The 22,172-nt window shown below is 65.2% G+C and overlaps 2 protein-coding genes across 4 annotated transcripts; one reads left to right on the forward strand and one right to left on the reverse strand.

Annotated features, from left to right (window-relative positions):
- Nucleotides 1-2,556: 2,556 nt before the first annotated feature.
- LOC307113542 (uncharacterized protein C3orf18) lies at nucleotides 2,557-10,602 on the reverse strand. Its single transcript, XM_079795275.1, has 5 exons — nucleotides 10,387-10,602; nucleotides 8,508-8,876; nucleotides 5,937-5,962; nucleotides 5,252-5,381; nucleotides 2,557-3,993 (listed from the first exon to the last, which is right to left on the reverse strand). Exons 2-5 carry the CDS (start codon nucleotides 8,739-8,741, stop codon nucleotides 3,913-3,915), a joined length of 471 nt encoding a protein of 156 aa, XP_079651401.1. The 5' UTR covers nucleotides 8,742-8,876; nucleotides 10,387-10,602; the 3' UTR covers nucleotides 2,557-3,912.
- Nucleotides 10,603-11,703: 1,101 nt separating this feature from the next.
- HEMK1 (HemK methyltransferase 1, mitochondrial release factors N(5)-glutamine) lies at nucleotides 11,704-20,215 on the forward strand. 3 transcript variants are annotated; one of them, XM_079795757.1, is made up of 12 exons: nucleotides 11,704-12,259; nucleotides 12,955-13,136; nucleotides 13,267-13,625; nucleotides 13,806-14,041; nucleotides 14,353-14,446; nucleotides 17,189-17,323; nucleotides 17,616-17,680; nucleotides 17,936-17,985; nucleotides 18,512-18,620; nucleotides 19,393-19,488; nucleotides 19,584-19,697; nucleotides 19,829-20,215. In XM_079795757.1, the coding sequence occupies exons 3-12, from the start codon at nucleotides 13,401-13,403 to the stop codon at nucleotides 19,920-19,922; spliced, it is 1,218 nt and encodes a 405-aa protein (XP_079651883.1). In that variant the 5' UTR covers nucleotides 11,704-12,259; nucleotides 12,955-13,136; nucleotides 13,267-13,400; the 3' UTR covers nucleotides 19,923-20,215. The 3 variants fall into 3 exon arrangements, with proteins under 3 accessions (XP_079651883.1, XP_079651884.1, XP_079651885.1); XM_079795759.1 differs by having other exon boundaries at nucleotides 11,723-12,259; nucleotides 13,950-14,041; XM_079795758.1 differs by lacking the exon at nucleotides 12,955-13,136.
- The last annotated feature ends 1,957 nt before the right edge of the window (nucleotides 20,216-22,172 follow it).

Genomic DNA, 22,172 nt, shown 5'->3' on the forward strand with positions numbered 1-22,172 from the left:
GAAGAGAATCCAGAAAGTTGAAGATAGTGTAAGAAGCCTCTGGGACAACTTCAAGCGTAACAACATCAGAATTATGGGGGTGCCAGAAGAAGAGAGAGAGCAAGATACTGAAAACCTATTTGAAGAAATAATGACTGAAAACTTCCCCTACCTGGTGAAAGAAATAGACTTACAAGTCCAGGAAGCACAGAGAGTCCCAAACAAGAGAAACCCAAAGAGGCCCACACCAAGACACATCATAATTAAAATGCCAAGAGCAAAAGACAAAGAGAGAATATTAAAAGCAGCAAGAGAAAAACAGTTAGTTACCTACAAGGGAGCACCCATACGATTGTCAGCTGATTTCTCAACAGAAACTATGCAGGCCAGATGGGAGTGGCAAGAAATATTCAAAATGATGAATAGCAAGAACCTACAACGAAGACTACTCTACCCAGCAAAGCTATCATTCAGAATTGAAGGGCAGATAAAGAGCTTCAAAGATAAGAAAAAGCTAAAGGAGTTCATCACCACCAAACCAGTATTATATGAAAAGCTGAAAGGTATTCTTTAAAAAGAGGAAAAAGAAGAAAAAAAGTAAAGATAAAAATTATGAACAACAAATACATATCTATCAACAAGTGAATCTAAAACGCAAGTGAATTAAAAATCTGAGGAACAAAATAAACTGGTGAATATAATAGAATCAGGGGCATAGAATGGGAGTGGACTGATAATTCTCAGGGGGAAAGGGGTGTCTGTGTGGGAGGTACTGGAAGAGACTGGACAAAAATTATACACCTATGGATGAGGACGGGGGGCGGGGGGGGGGTGAGGGCAGAGGGAGGGGTGGGAACTGGGTGGAGGGGAGCTATGGGGAGGGGGAAAAGGAGAAACAACTGTAATAACCTGAACAATAAAGATTTATTTTAAAAAATGTATTTCAATAAAAAGATATAGACACAGAGTGTGTGTGGACACAATGCGTGCAAAGACCCGACGAGCTCGCGGACAGCTCCAAGGCGGGCCCGCAGGGGGCTCCGTGCGGTTCTGGAGGACTTCGGGCCAAGGTCAGGCTGCTGTCTGGAGTGTCTGGGCTCCCGCCCCCAGGAACTCTCCCTGGTGTCTGCCTGCAGCCAGGAGCCGGAGGATTGCAGTCACTTCGCTGGAAGGTGACACTTCACTTTATGAAACCAGATGGCCCGTCGGAAGGCGCCACCCACGTTCACCCTGATTCCGCCCCTGCACCCCCCCCGCCCCCGCTGCAGCTCCTGCCCCCGCTGCACCTGAGGAGGGGCTCGCTGCAGCCGCCCAGGCCGCCCGCCCGTTAACAGCCGTCTCCGGAGCAGTCATGGGCAGCGGCTGTCGCACTGGTCTGCCTGGCAGTGATCAGCCCCCAGCCCCAGGTCACAAGGAGGACATGACCCAGAGCCGTGCCCCCATCGTACCTACTGCTCCCCCTCCGCGGCAGCCGGGGGACTTGGGGGAACTTGGTGTTCCTCCGGGGCTGGGAGAGCTGGAGAACGGAAAGTGGGGGCAGAAAGAGGAGGTGACTGGGAGGCGACAAGGATGAGGAAGGGGCCCGTCGCCCCGGGAAAGAGGTGAGAGGCAGGCAGGGGAGAGGATGGGAGGGGGTCCCGGAGCCCCAGCCCCGGCCCCGGCCCCATCTTACTCCGCAGGCCCATCTTTCAGGGTCCCCCGACATGGGCCCCGCAGCTTTCGCATTCTGGGACTGAGGTGCTCCCCACCCCCTCTGGCCCCAGGCGGTCAGCTGAGGGCAGGGCCGTCCCCCAGACACGATGTCACTGACGGGCCAGCCTTCGGACCCAGCGGGGTGGCCCACGGGGGCCCTCCCCCTCCCCAGGGCCCTCCCCTGGACACCCCCTCCAGCCTGGGCCTCCGCCCTGGAACCGGGGGGCCCCCCGAGTTTCTTTTTTTTTTTTTTAATATTTTATTGATTTTTTACAGAGAGGAAGGGAGAGGGATAGAGTTAGAAACATCGCTCAGCTGCCTCCTGCACACCCCCCACTGGGGATGTGCCCGCAACCAAGGTACATGCCCTTGACCGGAATCGAACCTGGGACCCTTGAGTCCGCAGGCCGACGCTCTATCCACTGAGCCAAACCGGTTTTGGCAGGCCCCCCGAGTTTCATTCCGGCAGCCTGAAGGCTGTGTCTAGGCAAGGGTTGGGGTCACCAGGGCTCCCAGTTGGTGGAGCTAAATGGTAGGATTGGGACCGTCCTGAGGAAGCCTGCAGGCGGGTCACCTCCGTCCTTCTCCCCCAAACCCTCTGGACCTGCAGGCGAGTCCCCCACACATCACCCTCGTGGCTCCCGCCCCCCTCTCCCGGGCCCTCGCTCAGGGAAAGCCACGTGGCCTTGTTCCCTTATGTGCCCTGAGGCCCACACCTCCCCTGGCCCTCGGGACGCAGCCCCCCTCCTCTGGTCCCTAGGCCCCGCCACTGGCTTCTGCACCCCCACCCCCACCCCCACCCCCCACCCCCGGCGCTGGCAGCTTGACGCCGTCCGCAGCGGCTGCACGAGGCCTGGGCCTTGGACGATCCAGGGAACCCACCTGGGCCCCATAGCTGGGGTCACAAGCGTCTATCCCGGCCCCCACAGCCCCCCTCCCGGGCCCACCCCGTGTCACAGGCTCACACTCTCCGTGGAAACCCTCAGCGTCTTTAATGCCCGCGGGAAGAGGAGGCCAATTCCAGCCCCGCGGCCCCGCTTACCGCGGCCTCGGCAGCTCGAGGGACGCCCCATTCACAGCATCTGGAGGGGCTCCTTCCCGACTCCTCCCCGCGGGCCCCAGACCCTCATCACATCCTGACACTGCAGACTGACCTGTGCCGCCCCGTGTCCCTCCAACCAGCGGGGGACAGCGCCGTGGCGAGGCCGGGCAGAGGGCGAGGCGGGCACGGGGCGGGCTGCTGCGTGCCCAGCAGAGGAAGTGCCGGCTCCTGGAGTCTGGCTGGGCCCAGCGTTTTGCCCAGACACCCCCGCCTGTAGGACCCCTGAGGGGCGTGGGGCGGTGGACCATGAGTGTGTGTGGGGTGTGATCCCACCCCCTTCAGGCAGTCAGAACCCCCCCTGGCTGCAGCCATGACCGCGGCTCTCAGACCAACAGCTGCCCGGCCCCAGGTCCCGGCCTTCAGAGCCCAGTGAAGAGATGGGGGCCGCGGGCCCTCGCCCTGTTCCCCCTCTTCCTTCAGCCCTGAACGTGGAGGGCAGAGGCGGCCTGCCCTGCGCTCCCCACGCCCTGGGGGCTGGCAGCCTGAGGTGGAGCCACGGCGGCGGGTCTGCCTCCTGCCCCGCACAGGCGCCATCCGTGCGGGCACACTCCTGCACGTGCACGAGGCCTTCCAGCAGGTGTGGGCACCGCCCCCCCCCACTCCCACACCCGCCCCCCCTCCCCTCCCCTTCAGCTTTGTCCCATTTGGGCCCAGCCCACAGCCGGCTGCAGGGAGGGGTGGGGGGAGACTCCTGGACGCTCTGCGACAGGGACCTATTGTGGGCAACAGAGACCTACTGTGGGTGACAGAGACCTACAGTGAGCGGGAGTGGCCCTCCTGGCACCGTCGCCCGCTGGGCAGCGTCAGCTCCGTCCCTGGGTGCCACCACACTGTCCCACACCTGGGTGGTCCCCTCTTCCCACCCCTCCCCCCTCCTCTCCCATCTCCCCACTTCCTCCATGGAGAGCGAGCAGCAGACCGGATGCGAGGGGTCTGGGCAAACCCAAGGAGCCGCAGCGGCTCTCGGCCTTCCTGACAGAGGACGCGGGGCCTCCATCAGGGGGCGCGGAGGCCAGTGCCCAGCCTGGAGTCGGCGGCGGGGCCTCGGTGGTGGGGGCCTCGGCGGGCAGGTCCGAGCGCAGGCAGCTCTGCGGGTACTGAGGCCGATGTCAGCGGGTCCAGGCCCGTCCCCGGGCCGCTCACGCGTGGATGGCGTTGGCTACGTCGGTGAAGACCAGCCGGCTGGGCCTCTGCACCGGGCCCTGGGCCGGGAGGGTGGTCTGCGGAGAGAGTCAGGGCATCGGGCCGTGGCCAAGGCCGCGTGCTCTCCGGCCAGCCGCCCCGCCCCCGCTGCCTGCCCGCACCAGCTCTGCCCGGCCCAGGGCCCTCCCTGAAGCTCAGCCTAGAAACCGGACCTGGCGCCGATGGCTCCTCCCACGCCATGCCCAGTGGCCCTGGCAGCACGCTCCCGGGCCGGGCTGGATTAATTACGCACGCGCCACGGCTCCCCTCCCTGCCCAGCCCGCACAGGCCCGTGGCGGCTGCGCAGGAAGCAGCTGGCTCCGTGCTGGAGGGTCGACCCAGGAACCGGGAGGTCACGGTTCGATTCCCGGTCAGGGCACGGGCCGGGCTGTGGGCTCGGTCCCCAGGAGAGGCAGCCGATCTTTGATGATTCTCTCTCATCACTGATGCTTCTCTCTCCCTCTCCCTTCCTCTCTGACATCAATAAAAATCTTTTTTAAAGAAGGAAAAGGAAAGCAGCTGTCACGGCTCAGGAGTCCCAGGGGCCGGCCGACTGCGATTCTCAGCCCCATTTCTCGCCTGTCCCCAGGGCAACGTGTCCTGAGCGCGGTGACCCGGACTGGCGGCAAAACCAGGGCGTCTCTGGACCCCCAGCCTGGCTTTGCCTGGGTCCAGTCCCCCAATTCTGCCTCTGGCAGGGCCAGCCCCCTCCCCTGCAGCCTGGGGGGTCAGGGAGGAGGGATGCAAAGGGCCTTCATGGGGAGACCAGGCCTCCTGCTGCCGAGGCCTTGGGGTTTGGGGCCTGAAGGCAGGTGGCCAGGCAGCCAATGACTCCGGCAGGACGACCACACGGGCCCCGAGCCTTTGGACGGAGGAGGAGACCCACCCGCCTGGGCTCTGCCCGTTACTCGGGACCCATCCCTCTACTCAGAGCTGCCGCTGCCCGGGGACCCAACCACCCCCACTCAGGGCCGGTCCCCAGCATCTGCCCCAGGCCCCTCCTGCTCTCCCAGCTGCCCTGGGCACAGCGGGGAGGAACGGAGATTTGCATTTGCAGAGGAGCAGACTGGGGTCCGAGAGGCCAGGGGGCTCCTTGCAGGGCCTGGCTTCGCACGGAGGGGTGTGGGTGGCCACGGAGCAATTCTGCCAATTTGTAAACAAACCTGACAAAACCCACCCCCCGACAGCTGCCCCCAACCTCCTGGCAGCACGAGGAGGGAAGAGGGATATGGGATTGGGGGGGGGGGGGGGGGGAGTCTGGATGGCTGCGGGCTGTGGGGAGCAGGCCGCGCCCACCTTGCCCTGCGGGGCCTGCGCGGAGGCGGCGTCCCGGCCGTGCTCCAGCAGCTCCTGCTCCAGCTCATCTTGCTCCTCCGTGGGGTCGAAGCTGTACATGGGCATGAGCTGGTGGCGTAGCTTCTCCAGCCTGGGGGGCGGCGGGGAGAGGCTGCTTGGGACACGGCAGGCCCTCCCTCCCCTCCCCCCAGGCCCTGCCGGCTGGCCAGCTGAGCCGCAGCTCACAGCCACGCTAGGAGCCTGCAGCTCCCCCTGCGGTGAAATGAGAGCCGGCTGTGCCAGCCCGGGAGCCACGTGTCAGAGCGGCACCTGCAGGTCCCAGGGGACTGCCTAGGCCAGGCCTAGCGCCACCCGCAGCCGCTGGGCAGCGGGTGGGGGAGGGGTCCCTGGCACTTAGCTCAGGGCAGCCGGGCTTGGGCACGGTGGCTGGGAGGTAATCCCCGCCTCCCCCTTTCTCCCCGCCCCCCGCCCCCATCCCAGGCCACACCTGCCTGGCCAGTGTGAGCCCCCGGGGAGAGTCCTCCGGAGGAAGTGGCCTCCCTCTGCCCTTGCCCTGACGCCCTGACACCCTGGCCAGGGAGCGCGGCGCTGGTGGGGGGCTCCCCTGGTGAGGCTCCCCTTTCCCACCCACATCCCTGGAGCCGCCGCCCATGGCTGGAGAACTGGGAGGCGGCTGAGGAGTTACCTCTTCTTCTTCCTGATGTACAGGACCTGCAAGAGAGGGGCCCTGATTAGCAGCGGCCTCGGGGCAGGGGACACGCCAAGTCCTCAGGACCCCACGCCAGGACACACACCTCCTGCACGTGTGTCTCCCTTTGAGGTGCGTGAGAGGCCGCCACGCCCTTGAGGAGCAGTGCGGGCAAAGGTGGGCTCGACTGGTCTTCCCAGGCGGCTGGCAGGCCCACCTCTGCCCGCACGGCCCGGCCCGCGGCGCCAGACCCTCAGCGCCTGCCTGGGGCTCCTCGGGGCTGAAGGGGGAGGGCATCACTTCAGCACCCCCTCCTCCCGACTCTCCCAGCCCAGTGGGCACAGAGGACAGGAGACAGGCCCGGCCGGCGTGGCTCAGGGGTTGAGCATCGACCTATGAACCAGGAGGTCACGGTTTGATTCCCGGTCGGGGCACATGCCCGGGTTGCAGGCTCAATCCCCAGTCGGGGGGCGTGCGGGAGGCAGCCGATCAATGATTCTCTCATCACTGATGTTTCTTTCTTTCTTTTTTTTTTAAATATATTTTATTGATTTTTTTACAGAGAGGAAGGGAGAGGGATAGAGAGTTAGAAACATCGATGAGAGAGAAACATCGATCAGCTGCTTCCTGCACTCCCCACTAAGAATGTTCCCGCAACCAAGGTACATGCCCTTGACTGGAATCGAACCTGGGACCTTTCAGTCCACAGACCGACGCTCTATCCACTGAGCCAAACCGGTTAGGGCTCATCACTGATGCTCTATCCCTCTCTCCCTTCCTCTCTGAAATCAATAAAAACGTTAAAAAACCAAACCTCACTGTCCAGCAGCCCCCCCTCCGGTGGGACACAGACGAGCACTGACCCGTTCCTCCTGGCACCCAGCATGGCAGGGCGGGGCTGGCACGAGGGAGAGGAAGCAGCGCTCGGGGAACATCTATGGGCCTGTCTCCTGGTGCCCAGGAGCTGTGTCCTGCCCTCCATGGCTCTGCCCGTAACCTCCCTCCCTCCCTTTGGCAAGAAGGCTGCCCCCCGGCCCTGCAGTGTTCCTCCCGGACCCAGGGCCAGGGAGCTCTCCCAGGGTCCTGGGGTGACAATCTTCCGTGGAAAATCACAAGGGCAGGCTCTGGTCCTGCTGGGCCCCTGAAGCTGGGGTGTCTCCGGCTGTTTCACCGCGGGTGGGTGCCAAGGGGAAGCACTGGCGCTCTGCCCCCCCACCCCCACCCACGCTGCTCAGCCCGCCTCGCTCTGCATGCCGCGTCCGGCCCTCTCGCTGGCCGGCACTCACGCCCTGGCTGTGATCCGGAGCCCGTGGGGCCATATGGCAACCGGTTTAACAGCAGCTCCAACCCGGCCACGGACGGACCGTCCGCAGCTTGCCCGTCAGAGCAACGTCCTGAGCTGAGGCCACCGGAGCCTGCGAGGGGCGTGGGCAGGACGCCACGGCTGCCAGGCCGCTGGGGGACCTCAGGGGACCCGCCCTGCCTGGCCTCAGCCTGCACCATCTCTAGTGATCCCTCCGGGACGCTCTGAGTGTCCCTGTATCATCCCAGAGGAAAAGCTCAGACCTTCGCCCCAGCCGGTTTGGCTCAGTGGGTAGAGCGTCAGCCTGCAGACCGAAGGGTCCCGGGTTCGATTCCGGTCAAGGTCATGTACCTCGGTTGCAGGCTCCTCCCCAGCCAGGGCCCTGGTCGGGGCTCCTGCAGGAGGCAACCCATTGATGTATTTCTCTCACGTGGATGTTTCTGTCTGTCTTTCCCTCTCGCTTCCACTCTCTCTAAAATCAATGGAAAGATATCCTCAGGTGAGGATTAACAAAAAAAAAGAAAAGCTCAGACCTCCAGGTGCAGACACCAGCGGGGACCCTGCAGTCCCGCCCCCCCCCCCCCACACACACACAGCAGCCCCCATCCTCCTGTCTGCCGCTCTGCCTTTCCATGACACAGGCCAGGCTCCGCCCCGAGGCCTCAGCTCTGATGGGGCCTCCTCAGCTGTCCCGACCACCAGCCTGGGAAGGCGCCCAACCCTCCCCGAGCCCAGTCCCCGTGCGCTGCCCTCGGTGCCGCCGTTTCACGTCTTCCACTCCCTGTGGGAACCAGGGCAGGACCCTGTCTCCCTGGTCCGTGGGTGCTGACGGCTGATCGAGGGCAGGTGCCCCGTGAGGAACTGCAGTGGATGGATGAATGAACACGCCCGGGGCCGGCGTTCTCAGAGCCTCCACCCAGACTCCGAGGCGCCTCTAGCCCCCACCCTCATCGGCCCCTGGGCTGCTCGCTGCTCACAGAACCTTCCCCTCCAAACTTTGCCCACGAAGAACCTCCACCCGGAAAACACCCTCCCCCCTCCTGTGGGCCTTCGAGGCCCAGCTCAAACACCATGCGTTTCTCAGACCTTCTCCGGTTCCTCCACTGGGAGGCGGTCTCTCCGGGCCCCGGGCCAGTGGACAGATGCCCGGGGAAGGGGAGGACTGCATGATCGTGAACAGACAACTGTCTTCGGTCAGATTCTCTACCACCCGAACCTGACCACCCAACGGAAGGTCACGGGGAGCCCAGCCGCCCGGCTCTCACCATGGCCACGGCCAGGCCGATCACCGTGAGGATGCCGAAGGACAGGAGCATTGTGCCCACGCCGGCGGCGCTGCTGCCCACGCCAGGCATCCTGGTATCGTTAAAGCTGGTGGCTTCTGGGCTGAGGGCGGTGGGCTCGGAGGCCGGCCCGTCCGTGGCGGGCTCCAGGTGAGGCTCGGAGGTGGGCGGGCGGGTGCTGAGCCAGTCCCCGGCCGACAGGAGCCTGGAATTCATGCCGACGCCGAGACGGCCTGCGGCCAGTCAAGCTGCCCACTCGCTTCTGACATCAGGAGCGTCCCAGCCTGTGGCCCGGCTACGCATGCAGGCGGCCACCTCCTGGCACAAGGGGGCTCCCTGCTTCCCTGGATGCTGGAAAGGGGAGAGTAAAAAAATGAGGCTGAGGATGGGACTCGGTGGTGAGGGGAAGCCCCTACGTCCTGAAGGCGCCGGGGAAATGCAAGTTGGAGGCCAAGGCCAAGCTCAGGGGACATGGGGACAGTGCTTTCTATAGCTGCAGCTCCCCCGGCGCTTGAGGACATGCTGACGAAGCCCCGCCCCTCTTTGTGGGGGGGATGGCCATGGGGAGCGCATTCGGAAGCTGAGGCAGGTAGTGGGAGGTTTGAACAGAAAGTGTCTCCCCTGCATAATACCCTCCCCCATCTTCCCCCCTCCCTCATCCTCCCCCCCCTCTCTCCCGCCCCGCCCTCCCTCGTCTCCTGCTTTGAGAAAGAGGGAGGGAAGAGGAGGGAAGGGGGAGGTTGTCCAAGGGTCACACCAGCCTGGTTGAATTCCAGCTCAGCCACTTGACCGGATCCGCCCCAGCAAGTCACCACCTGTGCCTGTGTTTCTGAACCTAAATGTGCCTTCTCCTTCCCTTCCCCCTCCCTCCCAGGGCCAGAGGGTCATGGAAATGCCGGAATGAACCAGTGCCCGGACAGGACGGAGCTCAGCGCCACCCTGTCCATGGTGAGCACCCAGTCATGTCAGACCCTCGCCCTCCGGCCAGCAGGGAAGTCACAGGAGCCCCTGGGCGCAGCCCACGGTGTGGCCCAGGCTGTGCGTGGAGTGTGTGTGGGGGGGAGACAGGTACGGGGAGACCAGGAGGCAGGAAGGAAAGAGGCTACAGTCAGGTCCTCGGGCAGGCTCTTGGGGTCACTGACCCCCTGTAGGGGAGCTAGTGGCTGCCAGGGACTAGGAGAAAAGCAAGGGGGCATGCCTTCCCAGGCAGGGATGGAGCTTCCGCTCCGAGGCTCCAAGGTGCCTCCCCCCTCCCGCCCCCCGTTCCCTCCTCCCTCGAGACCAGAGGGTGGGAGAGGTGCCAGCCCTGGGTAAGGCAGGGTGGAAAGGGTCCCAGCCAGGCTGGGGAGCGGGGGGGTGCACAGCACACAGACCCCTGTGCTTGCTCCTGGCTGTACTGGGTGCCTCCCCGGGGCAGGCGATGGGTGTGTGTGAGGTTTGCACACCCCCGTGCTGGTCCCTTAGGAAGGGGCACGGCTGGCGGACGGACGTGGAATGGAAGAGGCTCGCTCCTCTCACACTCTGCCCTCTCCCTCCATCGAGGCTGGGCAGGTCAGGAGTCCCGGGTCCTTTCCGGGCTCTGCCATTGGCCCCAGGCGTGACCTTGGGCCAGACCCTTAACCCTTACTGGGGGCTCCTTTACTCCTGTGTCCAAAGGAGAGGGGAGGCCTTGCTCACCACTGCTGGGGCCTGCCTCGGGGTCCACAGGGCACGAGAATTCGGGACGAAAGGGGTCGCGACCTCCGAGAACCCGCATTCGGCTCTCCACCGCGGTCCTCAGTCCTCCCTGACCCAGTGCCCCGTCGGCCTCCGCCATCTGTGATCCCTCCGTCCCCGCTGAAGCGGCGACCTCAGCACTTACCTAATCCTCCCCCGGACGCCCAGCTCAGCGGAGAGGCGAGGGGTGGTGGCCACAGGCAGGAGGACCGGGCGGGGGAACCCCCAGGCCTGGGGTGACGGGCGGCGGGTCCGCCCCCAGGTCCACCCTCCCTGTTCGCTCCGCACCCGGGCCGGGCCGCCTCCGCCCCGCCCGCAGCCCCGAGCGCCCGCTCCGCCCGCCGGGCCGGGAGGCAGGGCAGGACCCTCCGCGGGGGGTGGGGTCCCGGCGAGCAGCCTGGCGGATCCGTGATGCTCCAGCGCCTCCGCCCCCTGCTCCCGCCGGCACCGCCCACAGAGCTCCGATTGGCTGCCGGGCCCAGATCCCGCCCGGCATTGGTCGGCTCGCCTGTCGCTCGGATAAGGCTCCGCCCCCAGCGGGAGCCGGGCGGTCGTTCTCGGACACCACCCCTCACTCCCGGGGCCGCAGCAGGCGTCCCGCGGGCACCGTGGGTGGCCAGGCCCTTCTTGGGCCGGACCTCGGGCCCTGGGCCAGCCCGGCTCCACCTCCGCCTCCGCCGGGACAGACCCGCGCTCCCACCCGCAGGAGGGCGCCGCGCTTGGGGAGAGGGTGGTATTACTATCGGAGTGCAAGTGTCGGGCACCCGACCCAGCCAGCCAACGTATACCCCTCACAAGAGCCTCCATCGAGGGCGCGATCAGCTCAGCTCAGGGAGGGGCCTCCAGATACCGTCTTTTCTTACAGTTATTTTTATTGATTTCGGAGAGGAAGGGAGAGGGAGAGAGTTAGAAACATCAATGATGAGAGAAAATCATGGATCAGCTGCCTCCTGCACGCCCCACACTGGGGATCCAGCCCACAACCCGGGCATGAGCCCTGACCAGGAATCGAACCGTGACCTCCTGGCTCATAGGTCAACGCTCAACCACGGAGCTCCTCCGGCCGGCCTTCAGATACCTTCTCATCCTCAGGTTCTCAAAGGAATTTATGGGGGAATCATCGAAGTAATTTGTTACAAATATTGATTCCCTGCGGCTGGCTCCCCGGGTCCGGGACGGAGCCCGGGGAACTGCATGTTCAATAGTTTGGTGAACAGATTCTGGGGAGGGAAGGGGCGTTGGCAGGACACACTCTGCGGACACTGCCGTGAGTTTTACAGGAGCCACTGAGGCCCGTGGAGGGCCGGGCACCTGGACAAAGCCTTACGACGCGGTCCCAGCCCTGGCCTCCTGCGCGCGGTGTCTAGTCCCCTGCTTCCAACCCTAAAGCGGGAGCGAGAGGAACTAGGGCCGCCCTGGGGTTCAGTCGCCACCTGCCCCGCCCCCGCATGGCTCGGGCCACTCCCTCGCCAGGTCCCGGCCTGGGTCCAGGGTCCCGCCCTCCAAATTGGTACCCGCCTCAGCACTGGGACCCGCACAGGTGCAGCTCTATCTGCCCGGAGGCTCTGCTAGACCACGCCCCTGGACTTAGCACCAACTCTCGAACCCAGGACCGGCTGATGACACGCCTCCTTTCGGACTGGCCACCTGCCGCCGGGCCCGGTACCCAAACGCCAGCTCGGGGCAGTCACCGCGGGCTGGAGCCGTGTTTCCGGGAGGTCGGCCCCCCACGGAGCAGCCCCACCCACAGCCGTGCACTTTCCCGCTCGGGCGCCTGCGGGTGCAGTGGGAGTGGGGTTCACAGCCTCTCCCACAGCCCGCGGGGGACTCTCGGGTGCTACTCAGTGGCGCTAGGAACCCTGGAGCTGGGCGACGGGATCCACCCGAGCCCTTTTCTCCGCTGCGCCGACCCGGAAGCCGGGCGTCCGAGGGCGCTCACCGCGGGCCCGCACTTCCGGGGGCCGGGCCCTGCGCCTTCTCTCCCGGCCGGCGGGCGGGTCGGGTAGCCCTTTGGGCAGGTAGGCGCTAGAGGTGGGGATCGGGAGGACTGCAGCACCTCGGAGAACCTCACCCCCCAAGCCCCCGTGTGCATGATGGGAAATGGGCTGGGGGAGGCGACTTTGCCCGGATCATTGACGTTGTTGTGCGGGAGCGAGAGGGAAGCTGCGCGCCTGGCTTCAGGCCCCGCGGCGCTCGGTGGGCAGAGGCCGGAGGCCCTGGGTTTGTGTCTTGCCCGGGACAGCTCTTAGCTGGTGACTTTGGGCCAGTCGCCCCCTCGCGGAGCCTCCTTCCCCCCTGCTGGCTCTGAAGATGCCACCTAGGAAAGGCTCGATGGAGCTGGTGGGGACCGTGGTCTGTGAAAGGGAAGGGCATCACTGAAAACCTTCGGTAAAATGTTGGTGCTAACTTAGGTGCAAAATGAGCAAAAACTGTCAACATGTTAGCTGGCGAGTTACGCCGCCATTCAGGGTTATGGGTTAAGTTGGGGGGAGTGGCATTTCAGTGTCCAAATCGATGACAATCCTGGCAAAATATCAACAGCAGGACCCAGGCAAAGGCAGCCCCCCCCCCCCCCCCCCCCCGTAATATTACTTCAGAGCGTGTAATGTCGAGTCCCTCTGACTGTTGAGCTGGCTCCCAGACGCTTGACATTCACGGACTAACACGCTGCTCGTCATAAAACTGGTGTTGTTTCCCCCATTTTATGGACAAGGAAACCGAGACCCGGAAATGACGATCTTCCCCAAGGCCGCCTACTCTGGGTCACACAGATTTGTCCAACACCCACGCCTGGGCCCCGACCCATTTATCAGCAGGGACTGAGCTATGGGTTCAACCCACCTCCGCTAACAGCGTGAAGGACACATACTGGCCAAGACCAGAAGGACCGAATAGGTGGGTGAGGGTCTAAAACCGAGTCGCAGAGGTGACAGCGCCAGAGCGTGCCCTCGCCCGGGGGCAGCTGGTCGGAGGGAGCGGGCCCCGGGAGCTCAGCCGCTGGACTGGTTCTCCTTCCCTCCGCCAGGTGGGCAGCACATCTGAAGGCCAGAGCCTGTGACCGCTGCCTCTCCCCGAGCCGGGGCCAGTGACCATCCTCGGCAGCCGACATCACAAGGAACGTGGGGGCTGGGGCGTGCTCCGGGAGCCGTCCCCGGAGACATGGAGCTTTGGGGTGGAGTGCTGCGGGCCCTCCTGTCTGGCCCCGGGAGGAGGGGAGGCACTCTGGGCCGGGCCTTCAGTTCCCGGCGACCCCGTCTGCCTCAGGCTGGGTGGAGTGCCACAGAGCTGGTCAGCCGGTGGGCGGCGGTCTTTGAGAAGAGGGGCGTCCCGGAGCCCCGGGAGTCCAGTGAGTACATCGCGGCTCATGTCCTTGGAGCCAAAACAGTTAAGTGCAGTGATGTCCAGCGGGGGGAGCCAGAGCACCTTGGGGAAGAGGGGGCTGGGGGGAAGGGGTCCTGGGGGAGGGGACTTGCAGGCTTTTCTGCCCCCCTGAGAGTGCTGATCTGAGGGTGACGCCATTTTTCTGGAGGAATGCCTTAGGCAGATACTTATTCATCCATCCAGCAAACTATTATAATGTGTGCCGGGCTCGGTGGCCAGGGATGGCCAGGTGGCCAGTGTTGGGCCCATAGGCCTTGTCCACCTACGAAACCTGGGCCAGGGCCTCTGGACCAGGGGAGCCAGCCACTCACCTTCCCCGTGGGACAGTTTCAGAGCCTGAGGCCAGCACTTCGGTCGAAGCCCCTGACCCCTTGGCAACTTCGGTGCATCCAGGAGCTGAGCAGCCGCCGACTGCAGAGGTGAGCACCCGTGGGCTGGCCCCGAGGGCTCTGTGAGGAGCGGGGCTTCAGCTCCGCCCAGCGCCACCAAGTCCATGATCAGGGAGGAGGAAAGTGTCCAAGGGCTAGGGAGGTGTTTGGGGTGAGGGAGTGAGGGGAGGGGGGTCAGGGTAATAAATAGGAAGAAGGTAGTGAGGGAAGGCCTTGGCTAGGATCCCGGGGCCCAGGAGACGTGACCCTACCTTACACTTTCGGCCGGAAGTGTGATCTGTCCCTGACCCCGGCGTGTCCTCTCGGTCCCGGTCTGCTCTCTAATCCCCGCCCCTCTGCAGGATGCCTGTGCAGTACATCCTTGGCGAGTGGGACTTTCACGGGCTCAGTCTGAAGATGGCACCCCCAGTGTTCATCCCTCGGCCCGAGACAGAGGTAAGTGTGCCCACCCCCACAGCCCCCATGGGGAGGAGTGTGGGGTTCAGAGCACTTGTCTTGCCCCAGACTTCCTCCAGAGGGCGCTGGGACCCCATGGCCGCTATCCTTCCCTGCAGCGAGCGCTCTTCCAAGCGCTGTGTCCTGGCTGGTTGGGTAGATGGGCCCAGAGGACCGTCTCCCGCTGGCTTCCTTGACTGTCCTTATATCCCAGCCATCGCCCCAGCCACCAGGGCTTGCAGTGGCTCCGGGAACCCCAGTAGTGCTGCCTACCAAGTGCCTCGCCTGTGCCTGTCGTGCCCCTCGGAGTTGTCCCTCGGGCCAGTGGCCTACCCAACCCATAGGAAACAGACGTCCTCGTCCTCAGGAGGCGGAGACAAAGTGGGGAGGGCTCTCGCCGGGGGTCTGGGGCCTGGTACAGCCGTGTGACCCCAGGCAGGTCAGTGCCCCCTCTGGGCCCAGATGATGAGCGGGTTGGGCCTCCAGACGAGGTCCTTTTAGACTTACTATCTGGTGAAGTGATCACCTCTGTCCCTCAAGTCGGTAGGACGGGGGAGCGGGGCCCCAGCAGGGTCGCTTGGCCAGGCACCCCGATCCGGGATGTTCCTGTGACTCTTCTTGGGCTCCCCTCTGTCCTCGTGGGTGGCAGAGCTGGAACCAGGAAAGAGCAGGGGCTGGGGCTGGGGGGGCCGGTGGGGAAGCCAGAGGGTGCCAAGTTCTGAGAAGGGGGTGTTTCTAGAAACACAAACATTCCTGGGACAGACCAGGCCTTGTCTGCCTGTCCAGCCAGGGACCCAGGGCCCCTCCTCACCTCCTCAGCCTCTCTCCCCAAGCCCAGAAATCCTCTCCCCCCACGCCATGCGGTGAGGAGGCCAGGTCCTCCCCTCACTGCCCAGTGTCAGGGCAGGGACAGAGGAATCTCAGACCTTGCTGAAGTCACAGGGCTGCTGAGGGCTGGCAGAGTAGGGGGGTGGGAAGAAGCGGGTAGCGTGGGGCAGCACTCAGGCACCCGGACTCCCCAGTCAGGGCCCCATAAACTCCATGGGCCTGTCCCACATGGGACTGGCTGAGCCGGGAAGGGGTGCTGAGGCAGAGTAGGGTGTGGCCTGCTACCTGCAGGCTTTTGGGAGGCCCTGTGGCCAGGAGGTCACTCATGGTTCCCTGAAGCTGCCAAGGGTCAGGGTCTGGGAGGGAAGCTTCCATGATGACCTCTGAGTCTCCTTAGGCTTGACCTGGCCCCAGTCATGTCCTCACAGGTCTGAGTGTAGACTTCCGGCTCCACTGTGGCCCCCCTTTCCTGGCTGGGTCTGGGCCAGAGAGCAGTTCTGTGCAGCGGGAGGGGGAGAGGGGGGGGGCTGTGGTTGGGAGCCCGAGTCCTTGCCTCACTGTACAGACATTTCTCAGAACTTGCTGAGTTCACCCCAGTGTGAAGCCACATCGGGGGGTGCCTTACCAAGAACTTGAGAGGACGTGGCCTGTGGCAGGCAGTGGGGAGCACGGGTACATGCGCGGGATCGCGGCGCTTGCATTCTCTCCGTCCATGGAGGGTGGTTTCTGATAAGGGGGGCAGAAGTCTGAGATGCCAAGTGGTAGGCGTGTGGCCTGACAGGTCGGGTTTTCCCTGGGGTGGGAGGCGGCTTGGGCCGGCCTGCGGGGTGTACGGTGAGACGCCCAGGCCGAGTGCAGCCGCTCCCGCCCGGCCTGGGCGTGAGGCTCTGCGGGGTGTGGGAGGCTCGGTGCCTTTTCTGTGATTGGCTCGAGGGAGGCAGTGCGCCGTCCTGGGATGCCCCACAGGGACGTGATCCTAGCAGGGGTGCTCGTGGCGCCAGGTCCTGCTGAGGCCCGGGCCAGCCTCTTGAGGGGGGTGGGGTCCTGTGGAGGCAGTGGCTCCAGGCAGAGCTGACAGCTGCCTGCTCCCCGTCTCCTTCCTGCGTGCCCCTTTGCCCACACCCCACTCTGTCCTCATTCACCGGGGAAAGGCGCCCTGGGCCTGTGACCGGCTGGGCTCTCGGCCTCCCCCCGGAGCCTCCTTCCCACTGAGGGAGGCCTTCACCGGGTCAGGAAGAGAGAGTGTCGGGGCTCCCTGGGTGTGGTCCCCCCCCCCCCCCCGCTCCCCCGGTGGTTCCACAGCCAGAGGACCCTCCTGTGGTCTGTGAGAGAGAGGCAGGGGCACAGTCAGCCTCCCAGCTGCTCGGGTGGCCATTCGCATTGTGGCGTGTCTGAGGTTGGGGTGTCTGTGAAGTGGTGGCCGGTATGGTTGGCTGAGGGGTCATTCTCCAGCCAGAGCAGGTCTGTCTGCGGCCAGGAAACCCAGAGAGCCTCACACCCTGACAGCCTCGGCCTCCCACCAGCCGCTCGGCGCACGGCCTCGCCACCGAGACCACAGGCCCCGCCACAGCCCCAGCCCCAGCTGCTCGCTCGGTGCCAGGCCCAGCGCTGTGGGCCCAGCTTGCTGCCGGCACCCAAGTCTCCGCAGGGCTTGGCACAGGCGGGGGGCGCCTGAGGGGAGCCCCTCTGCTGGAGCCAGGTCATCTCCCCCGTAAGCACAGCTCGTTCGGTGCAGCGGGGCTAGGACAGGAAAGGCGGGCTCGCCAGCCAGGCTCTGCTGCCTCGGACTGGCTACCCTGGGGCAGGTGACCGCTGCTCCTGGGGGTGGGTTCCCAGCCGGAGGCTTGGTCTCTGTGCCAAGACCCCGAGGGGCCGGGCTGACCCCCCTCTGATCCAGACCGCTCTGCCTCGCAGGAGCTGGTTGAGTGGGTGCTGGAGGAGGTGGCCCAGAATCCCCGTGCGGTGGGAGCCCAAGGCGGCCCCCTCATCCTGGAGGTGGGCTGTGGGTCGGGAGCCATCTCCCTCAGCCTGCTGAGCCAGCTGCCCCAGGTGAGCGTCCCCAGCACCCCTCCCCACCCCAGGAGACTGGCTGGCACTCACCGGCCCTGCCCTGTCTCAGCTAGAAGCACTGGAGCGGCAGCTGCCAGCCTTAGGGCTGCCCAGCCCGCCGCGGTCACAGCCTCCACCTCCCATGCCTTCTGTCTGGCCGGACCCTGGAGCGGGGAGGGGAGAGGTGTGGTATTCCCGCCTTTTCTGGCCGGGGTTGGTGCGGCTGCGGTCCCCGGGCCTGGCCTCTCCCAGCACCTGCCTCCCATGTGCCCTTCACTGTTTCTTGGGGCAGAGCCGAGTCATCGCTGTGGATAAGGCAGGAGCCGCCATCTCCCTGGCCCGTGAGAACGCTCAGAGGTAGGCGGGCTGGGGGACCGGAAGGTCAGGGTGCGGGGCATCGGGCTAGGGCCTGGTCTCAGCCCCTGTTCAGGTAACAAACCCACCGATGTCCCCTCCCGAGAAGGGGGAGGCACTGGGGCAGCCCGCTGGCTCCCAGGGGGTACAGTGGATCGTGGGCCCCGGGTGTCTCACAGTCCGGGCAGGGCTTTCCTCCCAGGCCTCGTAGCCACGGGCAGGCGTCCGCCCTGTGCTCACGCCTTCCCATCTCTCCAGGCTTCAGCTGCTGGACAGGATTCGGATCGCCCCCCTCGATGTGACCTTAGGTACCTTCCCCACCCATCTTCCCTGGGTGGGGTCCTGCGGACAGGTGCTGCTGGTGGATGAGGCAGTCTGCAGAGCTGGGGGAGGCTTCCCAACACTATTCTCACACACACACACACACACACACACACACACAAATGCATGTACACACATGCACACACACATGCATACACTCATGCACACAAGGGGTATCAGACCAATCCTTGCCTGTTGCCTCCTGGGCTGACCTGACCCTGGAGGGGACCAGCCCTGGGGTTTTTCTTATCTTCCAAATCCCTAATGTTATCTATCGCTTGCATTGTTGTCAAGAGATAAGCAGAAGCTCAAGAGAAATCCTTTAAGACCGAAATACTTGGGTGCCCCTCTGTCACCCCTGGCCCAGGCCCCGCAGGCTGGGGGCTGGGCACTGACCTGCAAGTCTGGCTTATCAGATGCAGAGATAGGCTCAGGGAGAGGGATGACCAAGGGGCATGGTGGTGGGCGGGCTCCACTCTGACCTCCCACTCTGCTGTCTTCCCCGGACCACAGAGGACAGCTGGGCACACCTTCTGCCCTGGGGCCCCGTGGACCTGCTCGTCAGCAACCCTCCCTACGTCTTCCGCCAGGACATGGAGCAGCTGGCCCCTGAGATCCGCAGGTGCGGGGTGGGGGCCGGGGCCGGCCTGGGGGCGAGCGGGATGGGTCTGCCCTGGAGGACCACCGTGGGGGGCGGGGGATGGAGGAGAGGCTGAAAGGTGCCGGTGGTGGAAGAGAGCTCACTCCATAGCCCACAGGCCCTCTTGGGTTTGGCTTCTGCCTTCCTGAAGACCCCTGGCCTCTGAGCCTCAGTTTCCTGCCTCTGAAAGGGGTGGCCGAGCCTTGCAGGCCGTGGAGGGCTCGGCGGTGACACAGTGCAGGGTCAGACAGCACAGAATGCATCGAAGGTGCTCGTTTCACAGAAGACTGAGGCCCAGAGGGGGAAGGCGCCTTGTCCAAGGTCATGGGGGACTTAGCAGGAAAGCTGAGACCAAAGCTACTTGCGGCTTTGCATTGAGCCATCCTGCTCTCCAATGGGCTGAGAGCCGGGGGCAGCCCAAGAGGCCCCACATGGGCAGCGGCAGTGGGTCAGGGTGCTGGCTCCCCTCCCCAGGCTCCCAGGGTGGGCAGGGCCAGCCCCAGGCCTCCCCAGACCCAGAATAGGAGCAGCCTGTTGTGGGGAGACAGGCTCATGCCCGGGGCACTGCCTGGTGTGCGCTGCCTGTGGGACATCGGGGAGCTGGAGCTGCCGGCATCTGGGCCCCTCCTCTGGGCCTTCAGTCGTTGCTCTCAGCCCAGCGTGTAGGTGCACGGGCCCCTTCGTGAAGGCTCTGCTCAGCTCTTGCACACTTTCCCCACGCTCCTGTCCGCTCTCACCCCCCTGCTCCCCTCAGCTACGAAGACCCAGCAGCCCTGGATGGCGGGGAGAAGGGCATGGACATCATCCTGCACCTCCTGGCCCTGGCCCCTCGGCTCCTGAAGGACTCTGGGTAGGGAGGGGACGGGTCCCTGGGTTAGCGGGTCCTGCGCCTGCCCTGGTGGCCATGAGCCCTGCCCGGCTGAGCTGGCCCTTTTCTCCCCATAGAAGCCTCTTCCTAGAAGTGGACCCCAGACACCCCGAGCTGGTCGGCAGCTGGCTTCAGAGCCAGCCGGGCCTGTCCCTCGAGCTCGTGGCTGTGCGCAGGGACTTCTGTGGGAGGTGAGGCGCCCCTCCCCCAGCCCCACAGCCGCTGGTCCTTCCGGGCACATCGGCTCCGTCAGCGTGCTGTTCCCACTCCCTGCTCCTCCCCGGGCCCAGGCAGTGACTGGCCCCTTGTTGTTGTGCCCTAGGCCCCGGTTCCTGCATATCCGGAGGTCTGGGCCGCAGGGTGCCTGCCCTGTGGACGCCTGGCCAGCGCCCCAGCCTGCCGGAGCGCCCGGATGACACGTCCTCCTGGACTGCTCCCTGGAGAGGGGGTGCCTTCCAGCGCCGGTGCTGGCACATTCCCGCGGCTCTGGGCGCCCTGCTCTCCGTTTCAGGAGACTTGGGCAAAAGGAAGGGTAGGGGTGCCTTCCTTCACGGGCAGCAGAGAGCAAGGGCACCCCCAGTCCAGCTCCGGAGCTGAGGGACCCAGGTGCCCAGGCTGGCTCGGTCCCACCGGCAGGGCCAGAGCAGCGGCTCAGCGTCTCTGGTGGAACAGCTGGGGAGCGGGGAGAGCTGGCCAATAAAGTGTCAAGGAGCGGACATGGTGGCCTGACGTTTGTTACCAGGGTCTGTGGTTCCCTGACCCCTCGCCCAGTGGGTGGCATGGGAGGCGGTGTGGACGGCGGCACCCAGGTGTTCCTGCCTCGCATGCCGGCTTGGCACTGAGCGCTCTTTCCGAGGGTTGGCTCGGCCCTCCACCTGACCGAGCTCCCGCACTTCCCTGCCGACCCCGGTGTGACCTCCCCCCAGCTCTGGTCTGTGCAGACCCCGGTGTGACCTCCCCCAGCTCTGGTCTGTGCAGACCCCGGTGTGACCTCCCCCCAGCTCTGGTCTGTGCAGACCCCTGTGTGACCTCCCCCCAGCTCTGGCCTGTGCAGACCCCGGTGTGACCTCCCCCCAGCTCTGGTCTGTGCAGACCCCTGTGTGACCTCCCCCAGCTCTGGTCTGTGCAGACCCCGGTGTGACCTCTCCCCAGCTCTGGTCTGTGCAGACCCCGGTGTGACCTCCCCCCAGCTCTGGTCTGTGCAGACCCCGGTGTGACCTCCCCCAGCTCTGGTCTGTGCAGACCCCGGTGTGACCTCCCCCAGCTCTGGTCTGTGCAGACCCCGGTGTGACCTCCCCCAGCTCTGGTCTGTGCAGACCCCGGTGTGACCTCCCCCAGCTCTGGTCTGTGCAGACCCCGGTGTGACCTCCCCCAGCTCTGGCCTGTGCAGACTCGTGGCTGCCAGGAGGCCTGGAGCCCAGCGCTGTCCACTGTGACGGGAACCTGCGGGTTGGCAGGTGCTGGTGGGGCCCGTAGCAGGGGGTTCAGAGGGACTCGGCAGCCAGGCTGGCTCATCCCATCGCACTCCCCTCCCTCCCTCCCAGTGCCTGCAAGGGCCTGGCCGCTGGTGCCCGTGGCGGGTGGGCAGCATCCTCCGGGAGCAGGGTGCTGGGTTCTGGGATGGTCTTGCAGTGGGACCTGGGGTGGCGACTTGGAGACTGGCTCTTCTGGTCCCAGGGCCAGAGCCAGGGCGGCCTCCCTTTACTCTGTCAGAGGCGGAGTGTGTAGCTGGCATCCGACTGCCCACTCCCTGGGCAGGGACTCCACTTCATGGCTGTTCCGGAAGGATCCTGGGGAGGCTGGGCGGGCACAGCCGAGCGAGGCTCTGGCCTCCTGTGCCCCTGTGTTCCGCCTCTGCCCGCCGGGTCCTCACCAGCGCTGCCTTCCCCTCCTGTGCGCTGGCTTCCCTGACCAGCAGTCGGTGTCCCCTGTCCCCCAGCTGGGGCCACACCTCGGCTGGTGCTGGCTCCGGAAGCTCGCGCTCCTGGCCACAGGCCCATCGCTGAGGGGCGGGAAGGCCTTGGCAAGCGTGGCCCCAGGCATACTGATGCAGATGGCAGCTAGGGACCGCTGAGGTCGCTGGGCAGGAGCCCCTTGGGGACAGCGTCCTTCCCAGAAACCGAAAGGCTTGACCCCCTGGGAAAGAGGCCCAGCCAAGTGGACGGGCAGGGCGGGGCCTCCAGCCGCAGCCGCTGGCCCGGGGGGCGGGGGGGGGGGGGCCTTGGACATGGAGCTCCATGTCAGAGCCACGCCGGCCTGGGGGCAGGTCCCGGCCTCCGCCCCTCGCCAGCATGTGACCTTGGGCAGATGCCTTCACCGCCCTCAGCCTTGGCTCCCGAGCCTGAGAAATGGCCCACGCGCTGTATCTCCTGGGCGGCGGTGAGCCTGGGATGCCCTCTCACGGGTGTTTCCACCGCGTGCTTCGGAGGGAGCAGGGGGGTCCTGCGTCCTCGGGCACCTGTCTGTCTGGTGCTTGGCACCGACCAGCAGGCAGAGACACGGAACTGCAGGGCGGGGAGGCGGGGTTTCAGTCTTGGGTTCAACTTCTCTTCGCCTCTGGAGCTGGAGCCACAAGAAGCTGGCAGCCTGGCAGCGGGTCGCCCCTCAGCCCCTCTCCCTCCTCACCAGGGCGCAGCGCCCTGAGGTCCAGGCCAGAGCAGCCAGTG

The sequence above is a fragment of the Cnephaeus nilssonii genome (assembly GCF_951640355.1).
Source record: "Cnephaeus nilssonii genome assembly, chromosome: 17".
Taxonomy (NCBI): domain Eukaryota; kingdom Metazoa; phylum Chordata; class Mammalia; order Chiroptera; family Vespertilionidae; genus Cnephaeus; species Cnephaeus nilssonii.

Coding starts and splice junctions, on each gene's coding strand:
- HEMK1 (XM_079795757.1), top strand. CDS start 13,401: ATGGAGCTTTGGGGTGGAGTGCTGCGGGCCCTCCTGTCTGGCCCCGGG. Junction 14,042..14,352: donor AGCAGCCGCCGACTGCAGAG/GTGAGCACCCGT, acceptor GCCCCTCTGCAG/GATGCCTGTGCAGTACATCC. Junction 14,447..17,188: donor TCCCTCGGCCCGAGACAGAG/GTAAGTGTGCCC, acceptor TCTGCCTCGCAG/GAGCTGGTTGAGTGGGTGCT.
- LOC307113542 (XM_079795275.1), bottom strand. CDS start 8,741: ATGAATTCCAGGCTCCTGTCGGCCGGGGACTGGCTCAGCACCCGCCCG. Junction 5,382..5,936: donor TACATCAGGAAGAAGAAGAG/GTAACTCCTCAG, acceptor GCCGCCCCCCAG/GCTGGAGAAGCTACGCCACC. Junction 3,994..5,251: donor CGCAGGCCCCGCAGGGCAAG/GTGGGCGCGGCC, acceptor CTCTCTCCGCAG/ACCACCCTCCCGGCCCAGGG.